Below are 17,083 nucleotides of genomic sequence, written 5' to 3' on the forward strand. Positions count from 1 at the left end.
ACTTTGCACAGATAGTTGCAAATAAAATAATTCTTACCAGCAGGTAAGTCTGCAATGCTCATAGCTGGATAGATCCAATCCTATTATTTTTTTGCAACTTGAGAAATCCCTGTCTAAGTGCAAGCAGAATTCCAAGTTGTTGTTGTTGTTGTTGTTGTTGTTGTTGTTGTTATTATCTTCATTCACTAAACATGAAACTCAGTCAACTGAACATTCAAAAATGCATCACAAATACCATTGACTGGTGCTAATAGTTGGTACAGTTTGCTGCCAGCGTCCTAGGTATCAACCAAGTACCTTCTTAAAATCTACGATGTTCCAAGTAGCACAGTTTTTTTGCAGTTCCGCTGGTGTTTATTGCTGAAAGCTGCAATTTCTTGATGTATTTTATTAAATTCTTGGACATGGTACCAAGTGCCCTGATGACAATGGGCATCGCTGTTACATGTTTCATCCATAATCGCGTATTCAAATTATTATTATTATTATTATTATTATTATTATTATTATTATTATTATTATTATTATTATTATTATTATTGTTGTTATTATTATTATTATTATTATTATTGCATCAACAGAATTGTAACACAGCGGCCAGTTGTTTCGCCGGATTTGGCATTAATTACTAGTCGGGCCCCACCCAGGGGCCTAGGACGTCGTAACGTTATTATTATTATTATTATTATTGTTATTGTTATTGTTATCGTTATCGTTATCGTTATCGTTATCATTATCATTATCATTATCATTATCATTATCATTATCATTATCATTATTTTAAAATATAGAGTGTTTTTTTTAAAGTCCATGAAAGCAAGAAAGGGAGATTTCAGCTTCAGGCATCAGTTCATCCTAAAGAATAGGTAACAAGCTTAGCTAGAAATATTGCATGAGATTAGCTTTTGTTTTGACAAAGGTGTGTGTTTAAGATTAAATTGTTGCCTCTGATGACTGTTGTCTCTGCCTAGTCTCTGTCCTTATGCAAATTGGCCCGTCTACATATTATCACCTCATTAATAGCATATTTACCATCCAGGGAACTGCTCAGAACTTCATAGTGTTTATACAGGTGGTCCTTGACTTACAACCACAATTCATCATCATCTTCTTTCAATGACCCCATAATCCTTTGCGGGGTGGATGCAATTGAACGGAACTGAGTGTTTACCGGCCGGATGCCCTTCGTGTCGCCAATGCGGAGTTTTGTTCAGCAGATGCATTCTCATTGTACCCAGAGAGAGAAATATCTGCCTCTAGCTAGGATCAAACTCATAGCCTCCTGATTGTGAGGCGAGAGCGCCACCTCTAGGCCACCACACCCCTTGACTTATGACCACAAATGAGCTCCAAATTTATGTTGCTAAGTGAGACATTTTTAAAGTGAGCTTTTGCCCCATTTTATTTTATTTTATTTTAAATATTTTTTTTTATTTTTGAATAAACACAAACAGACAAAACATACACAAAAAACCCACAGAAAACCATCTTCCATTACAAATGGTAGAAAGTGTGTCTCTTGGTTACAAAAACTTCCGTGCATTCCTTCCACAGTCACCACCTACAATTCATATCAAATCATATATTTTAAATCAAGTATATTTATATATATTACTATCATCATACTCAACCTTCATTTCACTACAATTGTTTTTACATCCTTATATATAAAATATTCCAGATTTAAAGCAAAACCACGTAATGGCATTCCATTAGCTCTTCCCAATATCATCCAGTAACATTACATCTTTACAACATGTTCTAAATAAAAATTGGTTATATTTAATAACAGAGTTTCTAAACCTTTCGTAGTCACCATTTGCAATTTATATCAAATTTCCTCTTATCAAACCAATACATATATATGCATTATTATCATTATCAATCAATTATTTAACTGTATCCATAATCACTTCATTTTATACATAATGCTCTAAATTTAACTAAATTTGACTTAATTTTTTATTATAAGCTTTCATTATATCAACCTGTGTCTTTCCAGTAATAGTGCAGTCTTATGTCTCTTGCCATTTGTGGCATTAGTATTCTGGTTATTTCCTTAGCCACAAAGGTCCTAACCGGAAGGCCCCTGTTCCATTCTGGAGCTGACCGGAAGTTCAGTTCCCCCACCATAGAGTCTCCTCCTAGCGCAGTGTACTTTTTCCTCTACCTGTCATAAGCAAAAGCCCTATCAATTGTGGAGACAACTGGAAAACCCTCCCCTTGCCATAGAGTCTTCTCCTGGCGCACTGTGTTTTTCCTCCCCCCCCCATCAGAAGCTCCTCTCAAAATTGTGGTGCCGATTGGTGACGGAGCTGCAGCAGAAGGAGGAAAGAGCCACATGCGGCTCCAGAGCCGCAGTTTGCTGACCCCTGGTCTAGTCGGCTTCCTGCACCATGGTGGGGGGGGGATTTTTGCCCTTCCCAGGCTTTGGAGGCTTTCCGCCAGCCTCATGGAGGGCAAAAATAGCCTCCCCCAGGCTCTGGAGGCCAGAAATAGACTTATTTCTGGACTTCCGATACTTTCGGTAGGCCCGTTTTTCGCCCTCCCAGAACCGCCACGTGGGCCCTGCACTTACCTGGCATGTTGAATAGGCTGCGCAGAGACTCCTGGGAGGGGACGGTCAGGGTAGGTGGGGTCAGCCGGTCCTTGTAACTATCGCTTCAGCAAATCAGATTAAAATTAACATCTGGTTCGCCTGAACTGGTCCGAACCGACTGAATCCCACCCCTGGTTACTGGTGATGACAGCAGTAATTGTCAAGCTGCACCCCAAGGTTCTGTATTTGTGGTTTGTGCAGTTGAGTAGTTGCTTCTGGTTCTTCATAACACAATAGGCATTGTTTCATTGGGATTGCTTGTCAGAAATTGCTTTTTTTGAATTCTTCTAAGCATCTAGCTGTTGGCTTCAGTCAGCTTCTTCTTTTTTAATTCTTTGATTCTCTCTCTCCCCACCAAACTTTGAGGTCTTCCTCAATTACTCTTCTCCACCATTATGTGTCCAGAATGTTTAGGTATTTGCTTCATTGACCAGCAACAGGATAAATGGACTGAAATTACACTGGCGATGGGTGAAATGTTGGAAGATCTGAAAGAACAAGTTAGGGACAGATCATTATAGTAAAAAAAACTACCTATGTGGTTGCTAAGACACCTTGATGATAATAACTAGTCAATATCAAGGCACATTGTTATTGTTTGGTCTGATATTCCAGATCTCCCCCACCCAACCACCCATACTATGTGGTAGCTGAGAAATAGAAAGATGACTGTGGCATGCCTGGTTCGTTTTGAAGTTAGCAAGGAAGCAAGCAAGCAAGGTTTAATAGATTAACAGAGTTGGAAGGGACCTTGCAGGTCATCTAGGCCAACCCCCTACCCAAGCAGGAGACCCTACATCTGCCTCTATCTAGGTAGAACCTCCTGATTGTGAGGTGAGAGCTCCACCTCTAGGCCACAGCAAGCAAGCAAACGATATTAGTACCTCTAATGGGAAACGTGGTTTCATTTCATTTGGAATTGTAGTCCAAGGTATTCTCAACAATGTTTCTCAGCACTATGGGAGGCTATGCACAGTTATTTTTACTGTGTACCACAATAAACTTAATATAAGCCAAAAGAGACATATATGTGTATTTTTTTGTCCTTGTAGGGTAGCCCAGAGACTATCATATGAGGACAAATCATGCATTGCAAACATTGCTTGGAGCTGGGAGATACTTCTAATATAATCTACTAGATCCAGTGGTGGGTTCCGGATCCTGTCGCAACCGGTACACTGCACATGGGACAGGGCGTTCTAGCCGGGCACGTACTCTGCACAGGTTTAGTCTTCTGAGCTTTTGGACTTATGCTGGAACCCATTCTCAGGGAACCAAAGCACACCGTGTGCTTTGGGCTCTTCTAGCATTTATGCGGTGCCTAGTTGAGTGTGGCTTTTTATTGGTTGATTGGGGTGTTTTGTTGCTGGATATGAAGTCATTGGTTATTGTTTCCTTGTGCTGCCGGGTCCTTGGTTCCTAAGTATGAGATAAGCTTGATGGACAAGGGGCACATTTCCCGGCCTTCAATCCTTTCCCTGGCTATCTTTGTACCTGCTCGGCCAACAATCTTAGTAGCTGCCAAATTGGATACATGTCCTTTTTCATTGCAATGTGAGGCTACCAATGAGTTGGAGTCTTTTCATCTGACTGTTCACTTCTGTTCTTGCAATTTGATGGTTAGCTTCCTCCCCGTCTGTCCCACATAGTTACGGGGGCAATCTGACTCACAGGGGATCTGGTGAGTGGTGGCTTCTGGGCGGTACAGCCCGGTACAGCCGTACCGGTAGTAGCCGGAAGCAGCGGTCACCGTACCGGTACAGTGGCTCATTTGGCCCACCCACCCACCCACATTCCATAGCTGTTTATATGGAACTGCCTCCCCCAGGTTCCCGAGGCCCTCCAAAGGCCGGAAACTGGCCTGTTTCTGATCTTCCAGAATGTCCGGGAAGCCTGTTTGCCCCCCCCCCCCAAGCCTTTGCGTGGCCCTGAACATCCAAAATGGGCTATGTAGAGACTCCTGGCAGGGGTGGGGCGTGGTGGGTGGGGCCAGCCAAGGGTGGGATTTTGAGGTTCTCTGAACTGGCCATAACGTTAGCTACGGGTTCTGGGCAAACCCATAGCAGCTCACCTCTGGTGCCATCTCTTCTTTATAGCTCCCTTGGTCTGTAGATCTTAGTTTTTTTCTCTCTCCTTGATTTTGCCCATCTTTGCATAAAACATTCCCTTCATTTTCTTAAATAACTCTCCAATCCAATTCCTATCCTCAATTACTTCACATGGCTTATTTAGATGACATTTAGTTGGGCCACATGCTGTCTTGCCTATTGCTTACCATGTGAGTATAGACATGTTGTGCTTTTTGCCTTTCAGGATGTATTTGCTTGCTTCACCTTTAATGATATCATACATTTGGCTCCAGAAGACTTCCGGCAGCTCATGGATCAAATCCAATCCATTAAATCTATTCCTCAGTATTTAATGATATGGCACGTTGCCGAGGCTGTACCTTGTGGGTTTGATGAATTGCATTTGTAATTTTGCAGGGAGTTTATGATTACGATCGGAGCTGTGTCTGCAACAGGTCTTGTTTTGGCTCACTAAATAAAACTTCCCCGCCTTTGCTTGAAGATATATAGTCAATTTGGTTTCAGTGTTCTTCATGTGGTGATATTCAATATGTATTCTTGGAACACAGTAGTTATGTTATGAGTATATTTGGCATAACACTATTAATCTGGCTCCTGCTTCAGTTTGTACACTAAAAACAAATTTTTCCTCCATTTTCCAGATGCTATTTTACTTCCAACTTTAGTATTCTAGTCTTTTGTAATTATTAGAACATCTTTTCTTGGGCATTATGCTGACAAGGTGTTGAAAATCATTAGAGAACTATCCGACCACTGCTTCCTCTGCATTTATGGGAGGAATATAAACTTGAATCCCTGTAATACAGGTAATCCTTGACTTATGGCAGTAATTGAGCCCAGAATTATGCTTTTAAGCTATGTTGGTTGTTAAGCAGGTCATCACGTGACTGACCCATTTTACAACATTTAAGCGAACACTATGTTCATTAAGCAAGTGCCAACAAACTCATTGTTTGAATGGGTGTTTTACTAAAGTAAGGTTCTATATTTAGCAAGAAAAACAAAATGCACAGGTACAGTATAGGTGGTACTTTGCTCAGTAGTAATAACTGTGAAAGGGATCTTGGAGTCCTAGTGGACAACCATTTAAATAGGAGCCAGCAGTGTGCAGCAGCTGCCAAAAAAGCCAACACAGTTCTAGGCTGCATCAACAGAGGGATAGAATCAAGATTACGTGAAGGGTTAATACCACTTTATAAGGCCTTGGTAAGGCCACACTTGGAATACTGCATTCAGTTCTGGTCACCACGATGTAAAAAAGATGTTGAGACTCTAGAAAGAGTGCAGAGAAGAGCAACAAAGATGTTTAGGGGACTGGAGGCTAAAACATATGACGAATGGTTGCAGGAACTGGGTATGTCTAGTTTAATGAAAGGAAGGACGAGGGGTGATATGCACAGAAGTGTCCAGGTGGGTGGGCAGAGCCTCCCGACGCCGCTACTACCGGTTTGCCCGATCCGGGCCAAACCAAGAGCAACCTACCTCTGACCTGAGGGTAGAACAAGAAGCAATGGGTGGAAACTAATGAAGGAGAGAAGCAACTTAGAACTAAGGGGAAATTTTCTGACAGTGAGAACAATTAACCAGTGGAACAACCTGCTTCTAGAAGTTGTAAATGCTCCAACACTGGAAGTTTTTAAGATTGGATAACCATTTGTCTGAAGTGGTGTAGGGTTTCCCACCTACGCAGGGGCTTGGACTAGAAGACATCCAAGGTCCCTTCCAACTCTGGTATTCTATTCTATTCTATCCTATCCTATCCTATCCTATCCTATCCTATCCTATCCTATCCTATCCTATCCTATCCTACTACTTGCTTCATATAATGGGACTAGCCTTTGTAGCAATTATCTGTTTCCTTACCTTCTGAAATAGATAGCATTGGGATTAATTTTATGTTACGCAACTTTCTTTCCAAGGTGTTGCTAGCTGTTCTTGTCCTCCAGTAAAGTATTACATGTGCAGCAATCGGGCCTTGACCTTAACCAAGAATGATGGACGTGCATGACAGCTGGAATTTAGACGATTTCAACTGGCTGACCCACGATGCAATTCTCCATGTGGTCAACGCTCTAAAAGGTATGTGTAGTTCAAGAATGTGATATTTGGAAGTTGGAAATAAAGGAGGAGATTAAAGACGCATAGAAAATAGGTTAAGATGGAGATGTAAACCATTGTTAGTCTTATGATGATGAGGATTCTTATGCTTAATGTTATTATTATATTTTTATTTGAAGATACGTTAAGAGGGGAAAAAGGAACAGGTTTACTGTGTTCAACTGTTCGATATGCTATAAGTCTAAGATTAGACAATTCATATCAAGGTGAATGATGTTGTAAATTCTGATGGTTAGACATTTGTACCCAGACGACATACTGTTTAAGAAAAGATGGAATGTTCATATTTAAACAATAAAAAATAAAAAACTTTTTAAAAAAGAATTGTTAGATTGGATAATGGATAGGCACACACAGGCTTAACGATTTACAACAGCTCTTTATTAAGTACAACAAGTTAGAACAATCCAGGGAAGGTTGAGTCTGACAGCAGCCCTTTTATAGGGAGCTGTCAGATCCTTTGACTAATAGGATTAAACTTCTGTTCCCGCCGGAACAAAGGACCTTGGTGGAAACCACTGTAGTTAGAACAAGTATCTAACAGTGATATTTCCTCTCCACACCCATTTTTTTCCCATTCCTACCCTCAGCTCCAGGTAAGGCGCGAAGGAGAAAAAGAATTTTTGCATCTTCTCCTGAAGAATCACCTTTTTTAAAAAAATAGTCCTGATATTGGTGCAGGGGTGAAATTCAGCTGGGTCTGACAGGTTCTGGAGAACGGGTAGTGGAAATTTTGAGTAGTTCAGAGAACCGGCAAAGACCACCTCTGGATAGCTCCAGAGTGGAGTGGGAATGGAGATTTTGCAATATCCGTCCCCAAGAAGTGGGGATTTTGTAGTATCCTTCCCCTGGAGTGGGGTGGGAATGGAGATTTTGCAGTATCCTTCCCCGCCCCCCCATGCTCCCCAAGCCACGCCCACCAAACCTGTAGTAAAAAAAATGAATTTCACCACTGATTAAAGGTAAAGGTTTACCCTATCCAGTTGTGTGGGAGTCAAAAGACGATGCTCACCTCTGTTTCTTGGCTGAGGGAGCCAGCGTTGTCTGAAGATGCTTATGTAGCATGGCTACATGCCAAGGCACACAGAATGCTGTTACCTTAACACCAAAGTGCTACCTATTTATCTACTCGCATTTTCATGCTTTCAAACTGTTAGGTGGGCCAAAGCTGGGGCAAGTAACAGGAGCTCACTCCATTGTGCAGCATTTGGGTTTGAAACCTGGGCTGAAAAGCTCAGCCTTTGCACTTTCTCATTCTTACTTAAATGGGCCCTTAAAACCTGGCTCTTAAAACATCCAGCCTTGAGTTAAGATATGGTGCAGGTCATACAGAGAAATATGTTTTGCTAAAAGAATAATTTTTTTGTTTGCTTATTAGATTTATTATAGCTCTACTCCAGAAATCTCTGGGCAGAGGCAACATCCACTATACGATTAAAAACTATTAAAAACAACCGTAAAGCAACAAAACGTAACAGCCCAGATAAAAACAAGCACAGCAGTCAAAAAGTATGACAGAGGATGCACTAACACTCTGACCTCTGTTTTCTATAGTCCCAAGGGTTTTTAAGAATGTACGCTGCCCAGAATCGTTATAGGGTCAAGCAGTCATACAAATTGGAAAACTAAATTACACCGTAACAAAAATACGATAATAAAAACAATGGGTATTATTGAAAAGACCAAGAACACCGAACAGAATTTAGGATTGAATTTTTACCTTATGCTAGGAGACTCCAAACTTGGCAACATTAAGACTTATGGACGTCAACTCCGAGAATTCCCACCCCCCCGGACATATCCCCTGTTAGTGCTGGTTGGTTGGCTGGATGTTTGGTTTTAAAAGCTACATTTTGACAATTCAGAATCATAATAGAGTTGGAAGGGACCTTGGAGGTCTTCTAGTCCAGCCCCCTGCTCATGCAGGCGATCCTATTCTTCTAGAACACAATAGGATGGGGGATTGTTTGATCTCGGGACGTTCTATTCCATTAAAAAGTCTTTAAAAAAAAAGTTCTGTAGAAGGACTGAAGAAGCTTCTTGGGTGAGAAGCGAAATGTCTTCAATGCAAAAACAAGATGCCTTTTGAAAAAGTACCTTTGGGACAACAAGGACCTGGATGACTGGGAATCTCCATAGACCCTATGGTTGATCTTTCTCTGTCAGCCTCCAAGGTAGGCTGGGTCAGGAAATAGACTTTTTTAAAAATACTAGAACTACCGTTTTTTGATAGAGGCTGCATTAACAGAATCTTGATGCCTTGAGTGTGTTTTCTCTTCTCTGTTTCTTATACCCCAGGGAGCTAAGAAAGAACTTGATTGAGTTTCTTTCTAATGCTTTCTTTATTCCTGGACTTAACGTTTGTGTCATTGTTCCAGCATAGTTTCTCCAAGGTCATCTCTGTAGCACTCGCATTCCATCCTTTTACTTTTATTTCCCCACTACTTGATAATCTGACATTGCCCAGGTATTTATTTATAGGGGGAAAATGTCCAGACCAAACATAGTTTCCAATGTTGGATTTTCCCCCTTACCAGAGGGAGCCCCCTTGTGGAATAGTGTGAAGCCATTACCATGGCAACTCCACTGTGCTGTATAGTAGAAGCCATTTTACCACAATACAGTACAAGCCATTTTAAGGCACAACAGGCTGTATCTTAACAGAACACACACCCTGAGAGGTGGTAGGGGTGTCTTATCCCCACCGAATTTTTTTCCAGAGAGTAAGTCATCTGTGTACCAAGTTTGGTTGAAATTGCTCGAGGCATTCCAGAGTTATGCTGGAACATAAACACACACACAGACAGCCATTTTAAAAAAATAGAGAGAGAGATTGAAATAGAGGTCTTGTGTAATGCCAAAATATCAACCAATGTTAAGTCAAAAATAGCCAGGATGTCTGCCAGGAAAGCTTTCTGCTCTGAAGATGGGATGCATCAGGAAGAAAGAAATGGATATGACTCAGATGTGGCTCAGTTTCAAAAGAAAGAATGGAATCAACATTATTTTAGAGGATATATTGATGTTAAGAACTTCAGAGTCCAAATGGTGTAATAATTAGGGTTCAAGACCACACTAAAACTCGGTGGGTGACCCTGTTTTTCAACCCCAGTCTTTATCATAATCCTCTTAAAAAGATAAAATGAAGGAAACCTGTTCTCTCAACCATACGTTGAAGGATTGAAGGAAGGAAGTATGACTAATCTAAAGAAGAAAAGGCTTAGGGATGATATGATCGCTGTCTTTCAGTTGTTACAGATAAAAGAGGGCCGATCTATTCTACAAAGCACCTGAGGGCAAGATAAAAATAATAATAGGTGGAAGATCATTAAAGAAGGATCCAACCTAAAACTAAGGAAGAAATGTCCTGGCTATGAAAACATTAATCGTGGAATGGTTTATTTCCAGACATTTGGGGCACTCCATTTCTGGAGGTTTTCAGGAAGGGACCGGACAGCCATTTGTCTGGAATGGCATAGGGCCGTGATTGCAAATCAATGGCACGCATGCCAGAGGTGGTACGCAGCACCCTCTCTGTGGGCACACAAACCGTTGCCTTAGTTCAGCTCCATTGTACATGCACATGTGCCTCCCACTGGCCAGCTCATCTTCAGGTCTCTTTCACACATGTGCGGGGGGTAGGGTGCATGCAGGGGCCCACCCGCATATGCGCAGGGGCTGCACACTCATTGCATTTTGGGGTTTCATGCTCATGCGAGAGTACGCACTTTGGGCACTCAGTCCGGAAAACGTTAGCCATCACTGGCGGAAGGTCTTCTCTCCTGCATGAATTACTAGAAACTTCCAAGTTCCCTTCCAACCTTATTATTCTATGTTCTGTGTTCTTCTCCCATAATGTAGAATGGTTTAAGTTCCCAGAAAAAAAGATGACACATGCAAAAAAATAAAATAAAATAAATTGGGTGCAGGGAGAAAAGTAAATGCGATTTCCTTCCCAACAGTCTGTATCATAATGGAAATTTGTCAAGATTTGAAAGTGTAGCTTGACAACAGCGGGAGGACACACATTTCACATTCCCTTCTTATTGGATTCAAAACTTCTTTACTTCGCTCACCTCCATAGCAAAGGTCGCCAACCTGGTTTCTCTCCAGATGTGTTGGACCGCGCAGCTCCCACGATTTCCAGCCAGCAGGATGAAAATGATGAGAATTAGAGCAATACGTTTGGGATAGCATCAGTCTCACCCGGGCTGCTCTGGGAGAAGAGACACATGCAGTATGTGTGACTCTCTGCTCTCTGTTCAGAACATTCTGCCTTAAATGTGTGTGTAGATAGATAGATAGATAGATAGATAGATAGATAGATAGATAGATAGATGATAGAGATAGATGATAGATGATAGATAGATAGATAGATAGATAGATAGATAGATAGATAGATAGATAGATAGATAGATAGATAGATAGATATTGAGATTGGGTTCAGTACAAATCAGGTCATTTAGGACAGGTAGATAGACCACAATGCTTCTAAATGTAAGATTTAAAAAAAAAAAGAATTGAGATGTTAATGCCTCTTTCGTTCATCGAATATGCCATCTTCGGTTGCCTAGCAACTGATACAAGGCCAGTTGGATTGCAAGAGAGAACGCTGTTGATAGGCAAGAGTTGCTGTGTCAATTCAGGTGGGTTCAGGACCGAAATGTTCCATCCAGCTGTGGAATCCAAAGCCAGGGATGCTTCTTCTGAGGTCAGCTTGGGGCTTCGGTGAAGAAAGAAGATGGGAGCAGGGAAACCCTGCCAAAATAAGGAGGTGAGGAAGTGTCAGCTGCTCCGGTGGAGTCTCATAGCTCCATCCAGCCTAAAGTTTTGTTGGGTGAGGATCGTGTGTGTGTGTGTGTGTGTGTGTGTGTGTGTGTGTGTGTGTTTTCCTGCACAAAGCAATGGTTTTTTTTTTCCTAGCTGATGTTCATTTCTATTTAATGTAATTATTACAGTAATAATTAATTAGGCGATATGGAATTTTTGGGACAGCAGGACGATGATGATGCCAGCAAAGCAGAAGAAGAGGGAGTTCTAAACAGATGCCATTCTGATTCAATTACAACACTGTTATTCTGCTTTTATCTCCCCAGATACTGAAGCTCCCCAAGTTATTCCAACAGTTTTTGGGGTCCATCACTTGGGTAAGTAAATGCATGATGTAATTGTCCCTTTGATCGTTGAAATTCTCTACCTTTAGATTGTGCAGGGCTAGATTATTGAAAACAGATGACACCTCCAGATATGTTCTGATGTTTACATGCCTTGGTTTATTTATTTATTTTTAAATGGATTATTTATGTTATAAAGAGGATATATCGGTTCTCTGTTCATATTTTTGTTGTTGTTGTTGTTGGTCGTTATCCTGAAATCTTAGCTCAAGAATCCATTTTGTTCCCGAGGAAAAAAAAAAAGAAGAAGCAAAGATAAAATCTCAGAAAAAAAGCTAGACATAAAAATAACACGCTCTTCTAGAAATACCTGGGCATTTTCCCCCCCTGTTGATTTATATGTCAGGAAATTGCTCCAATGCCTATTTGATACTCAAGTCATTTCCTGTCCAATTTGACCTTGATCCAATTTTTCTATGAAGTGGCTAATTTAGAGCTTTGGAGTTCAATGCTAAAACATTCTATCCTCCGAGACAGAACGAATAATTAAAATACTGTTCAGGCATGCCTCATAATATCTTTTCTTTTGTACAAACCACTGTTGCTAGTGTGGTTTTAGTCATTTCAATATCTGTAAACTAAGCAATGAAACGCCATCATGAAGTTCCTTTCCTATATGTAGATTAAGCTATGAATTCCTATGTTTTGTCCTCAATCTCTCTGAATCCCACAATTGTCATGGCTTCGACTAAAATTTTAGCTGGTCTGTAGTTTTTAAGACTTGACCCAGTTTATTAGATCTCCAAGATGATCCGTTATGATCCCTTCTACGACAACAGGGTGCCTCCTGTTGGCTAGGAAGGAATGAGGAACTTGAATTCACCCAGATGTTATTGAAAACCAAGGGACCGCTGAGGTCTTCTAGTCCAACCCCCTGCTCAAGAAGGAGAACCTACCATTTGAGATAAGTGACTATCTAGGGGCTCTTCTTAAAAACATCCATGAGGCATGCTGTCCAACTAGTTCATTGTCCTCACTGTTAGGAACTTTCACCTTAATTCCAGGTTGCTTCTCTCTTTGATTAGTTTCCAACCATTGTTTCTTGTCCTGCCCTCTGGTGCAGGACAATTTGACCCCCTCTTTTTATGGCAGTCCCTCAAATACTGGAGTATGGAGTATCATGTCAGCCCTAATTCTTCTTTTCTTTAGACCAGCCAAACCCAAATCCTGCAGCCGTTCTTGTTTTGGAGCTGCTGGAAACAATAGTCTAGAACAGTGTTTCTCAACCTTGGCAACTTGAAGATGTCTGGACTTCAACTCCCAGAATTCCCCAGCCAGCTGGCTGGGGAATTCTGGGACTTGAAGTCCAGACATCTTCAAGTTGCCAAGGTTGAGAAACACTGGTCTAGAAGGTTCCAGACGCCTTATTCTTAGCCTAGAAAGATCCTCGTTGGGTGAGCACTTGATTCAGTCAGTCAAAACCTGGGGTCCACATTCAATGTACTTTTCACCCTCCTAACTTTGGTGCCTCATATGGATCTGTATACTATGTATGAGTGTTTATATGTAAGTTATTTTGCCCAAAGAGTATATTTTAGTCAAAAAGAGTTTGGGACAAGATGCTATTGCAGACTCTCATGGTAGCCTGAATCATTCAGCCACTTTTAAAATAGCTGCATTGTTGTGGCTTGTAGCTACAAGAAGTCCTGGATGTATGACCACGATTGAGCCTAAAACTTTGGTGCTAAGCAAGACAGTTAAGTCCGTTTTGTCTCTATTATCTTCTTGCCACAGTTGTTAAGTGAAATAATGCAGTTGTTTGGTGAATCATGTTCTCATTAAGCAAATCTGGCTTCCCCTATCGCCTGTACAACCAATTTCGTTGTATACATGATGTACAATGACAATGAAGGCTACGCTATACTATGCTTGTTGGAGGTCAGCTGGGAAGGTGATTACATGACCCAGGACAGTGCAACTGTCATGAATACATGCCAATTACCAAGCTTCTGAATTTTTGTCACATGAGCATGGAGAAGTTGCAATAGTCGTTAAGTGTGAAATGCACATTTTTGTGCTGTTCGTAACTTCAAATAGTCACTATACAAATGATTGTAAGTCAGAATCAGAACAGGACTGGGAGGGACCTTGGAAGTCTTCTAGTCTAGTCCCCTGCTCAAGCAGGAGATGATATATCATTGCAGTTAAATCACTCTCTAGACCAGGGGTGTCCAAACTTGGCAACTTTAAGACTTGTGGACTTCAACTCCCAGAATTCCCCATGGCTGGGGAATTCTGGGAGTTGAAGTCCACAAGTCTTAAAGTTGCCAAGTTTGGACACCCCTGGTCTAGACTTTTCTTTAAAAACCTCCAGTGTTGATTGAGGCAAGCTGTTCCACTGGTTAATTGTCCTCACTGTTAGGAAGTTTCTCCTTAATTCCAGGCTGCTTCTCTCCTTCATTGTTTTCCATCCGTTGTTTCTTGTCCTGCCCTGTGGTGCTTTGGAGAATAATTTGACTCCCTCCTTTTTGTGGCAGCTTCTCCAATACTGGAACATTGCTATCATGTTCCCCCCCTTAGACTCTAGGGTCGTTTTGAGCGCTCTGAAGGCTTCAGGGAAGCCTCTTGAAGGTCCTGGAAGCCTTCGGAGTGCTTAAAACGACCCTCTGAGCAAACCGGAAGTCGGGGGATTGTTTTGACTGCTTTGGAAGCTTCAGGGAAGCCTATAAAGCCTCTGGAGCCTGGGAAGGGCAAAAAAAGCATGCAAAAATGGGGGGGGGGTCGCACCTGTAGTGCACGCATGCACACAGGGGGGTTGCACATTGCATTATGGGTGCAACATGCCTGCACACGACCCCCCTGCGCTCCCCCCACTTATGGCACGCGAGCCAAAAAAGGTTTGCCATTGCTGCCCTAGACTAGCCAAATCCAAATCCTGAAACCGTTCTTCACATGTTTTAGTCTCCAGGCCTTTAATCATCTTAGTTGCTCTTCTCTGCACTTTTTCCAAAAGTCTCAACATCTTTTTTGTAATGTGGGGACCAACGTTGGATGTAGTATTCCAGGCGTGGTCTTAATAAGTCTTCATAAAGCGGTACTAATACTTCAGCAAGCACTATCTGTACTAATTTTCCTATTGCTTTTTCCACCTCTGTCAGAGAACCATTAGCGATGCTCAGAATGTGCTGGAGTGGGGCACATTATTAAGGACGTTCTTCTCTTTTATAAAATACAGGTAGTACTCAACTTACAACCATTCGTTTAGTGACCTTTCAAAGGTGCAATAGGACTGAAAAAAAGTGATTTATGATTATTTTTCACACTTGACAACCGTTGAGGCGTCCCTACGGACACACGATCAAAATTCTTGGCAATTGGCTCATATTTATAATGACTGCAATGTCCCAGGGCCATGCGATCATTTTTTTGTGACTTTCTGACAAATCTATGGGGAAGCCAGACACCCTTCACCATGTTACTAACTTAGTCAGAAGTCAGTGTGCTAGTTATTACTTATTTGGGTTTAGGGTGTTTGTAAGTCGAAGAGTTTTTGCACATCCCTTGCATTTTGATTTAAAAGATTATACACTCTTATTATTTCCCATTTTAGAAGCCTCTCTTCTCATTTGTCGCCATCTTGGTGTTATTTCAGCAATCTTCTCTTCCTGCAGATGTTTCATGATTGGGTTAGGTCCGTGATGGCGAACCTATGGCACGCGTGCCACAAGTGGCACACGGAGCCATTTGTCAGGGCACACGAGGCGCTGCCCTGTCAGCTGGCCAGCGCGCATGCGCGCGCTGGCCAGCTGAGTTCACCTTTTTAAAAGCTATTTTTTGCCTTCCCCAGGCTCCAGAGGCTTTATAGGAGCCTGGGGAGGGCGAAAAGAGCCTCCCCCGCCCACCCCGGAGGCTTCCGGGTTGCTTGGAGGGTCGTTTTAAGCGTTCCGAAGGCTTCAGGGACCGTCCGAGGCCTCCTTGATGCCTTCGGAGCGCTTAAAACGACCCTCCAAGCAACCCAGAAGTCACTTCCGGTTTGCTCGGAGGGTGGTTTTAAGCGCTCCGAAGGCTTCAGGGAAGCCTCCGGACAGTCCCTGAAGCCTCCGGAGGGCCTCTGGGGGGTCGGAGGAGGCTCTTTTCGCCCTCCCCAGGCTCCTATAAAGCCCCTGGAGCCTGGGGAGGGAAAAAAAACCATGTAAAAATGGGGGTGGTCGCGTGTTTTGCGCGCATGCGCACTGGGGTGGTCGCGCATTGCATTATGGGTGCGGCACGCCCGCACTCGACCCCCCTGCGCTCCCCCCACTTGTGGCACGCGAGCCAAAAAAGGTTCGCCATCACTGGGTTAGGTGATAGCATCAATGCATGGGAAAGAGGAGTTTACTAGTAGTTTTAGCAACTAAAATCTATGCTCTTCACTATTTCACATTTGTTGGGGCAGAGTGCATACAACTGCCGCTTGTGCACCAACCCTCTAGAAAAATAAATACTTTTTCAGCATCAGTCTGTAGAGACACACAGAGGGGAATTCACATACACATGTGGACATAAACAGGGGTGGTATTCACTCACTTTCCCTACTGGTTCGCCAAATGTGAGCATGCACCATTCCAAGATTCCAAGAAGCACCAAGCTATAAAAGGCTGAAGGTAATTTTGAACTCATTTCCTATTTTATAGGCAAAACGGTGCATTTATAAAGATAAGGGTGGCCATATATGTCTCATAATAATATTGTATAATTATACATACAATACAATACAATAGCAGAGTTGGAAGGGACCTTGGAGGTCTTCTAGTCCAACCCCCTGCCTAGGCAGGAAACCTTATACTGTTTCAGACAAATAGCTATCCAACATCTTCTTAAAAACTTCCAGTGTTGGGGCATTCACAACTTCTGGAGGCAAGCTGTTCCACTGATTAATTGTTCTAACTGTCAGGAAATTTCTCCTTAGTTCCAAGTTGCTTCTCTCCTTGATTAGTTTCCACCCATTGCTTCTTGTTCTGCTCTCAGGTGCCTTGGAGAATAGTTTGACTCCCTCTTCTTTGTGGCAACCCCTGAGATATTGGAACAATGCTATTATGTCTCTCCTAGTCCTTCTTTTCATTTAACTAGACATACCCAGTTCCTGCAACCGTTCTTCATATGTTTTAGTCTCCAGGCCCCTA

General features: G+C 42.2%; 1 protein-coding gene across 3 annotated transcripts in view; it reads left to right on the forward strand.

Annotated features, from left to right (window-relative positions):
* The window catches only part of AMOTL1 (angiomotin like 1), a 108,223-nt gene that overhangs the window by 25,151 nt on the left and 65,989 nt on the right, over window positions 1–17,083 (forward strand). For 2 of the 3 annotated variants that reach the window (XM_081950692.1, XM_081950691.1), the window contains exons 2-3: window positions 6,609–6,768; window positions 11,904–11,954. In XM_081950692.1, coding sequence (XP_081806818.1) covers window positions 6,681–6,768; window positions 11,904–11,954 — 139 coding nt within the window. In that variant the 5' untranslated portion in view covers window positions 6,609–6,680. Of the gene's footprint in view, window positions 1–6,608; window positions 6,769–11,526; window positions 11,582–11,903; window positions 11,955–17,083 lie in introns of those variants that run through there. The other variant, XM_081950694.1, reaches the window with a different exon arrangement.

The sequence above is a fragment of the Natrix helvetica genome (genome assembly GCF_964273705.1).
Source record: "Natrix helvetica genome assembly, chromosome: 4".
NCBI lineage: Eukaryota > Metazoa > Chordata > Lepidosauria > Squamata > Natricidae > Natrix > Natrix helvetica.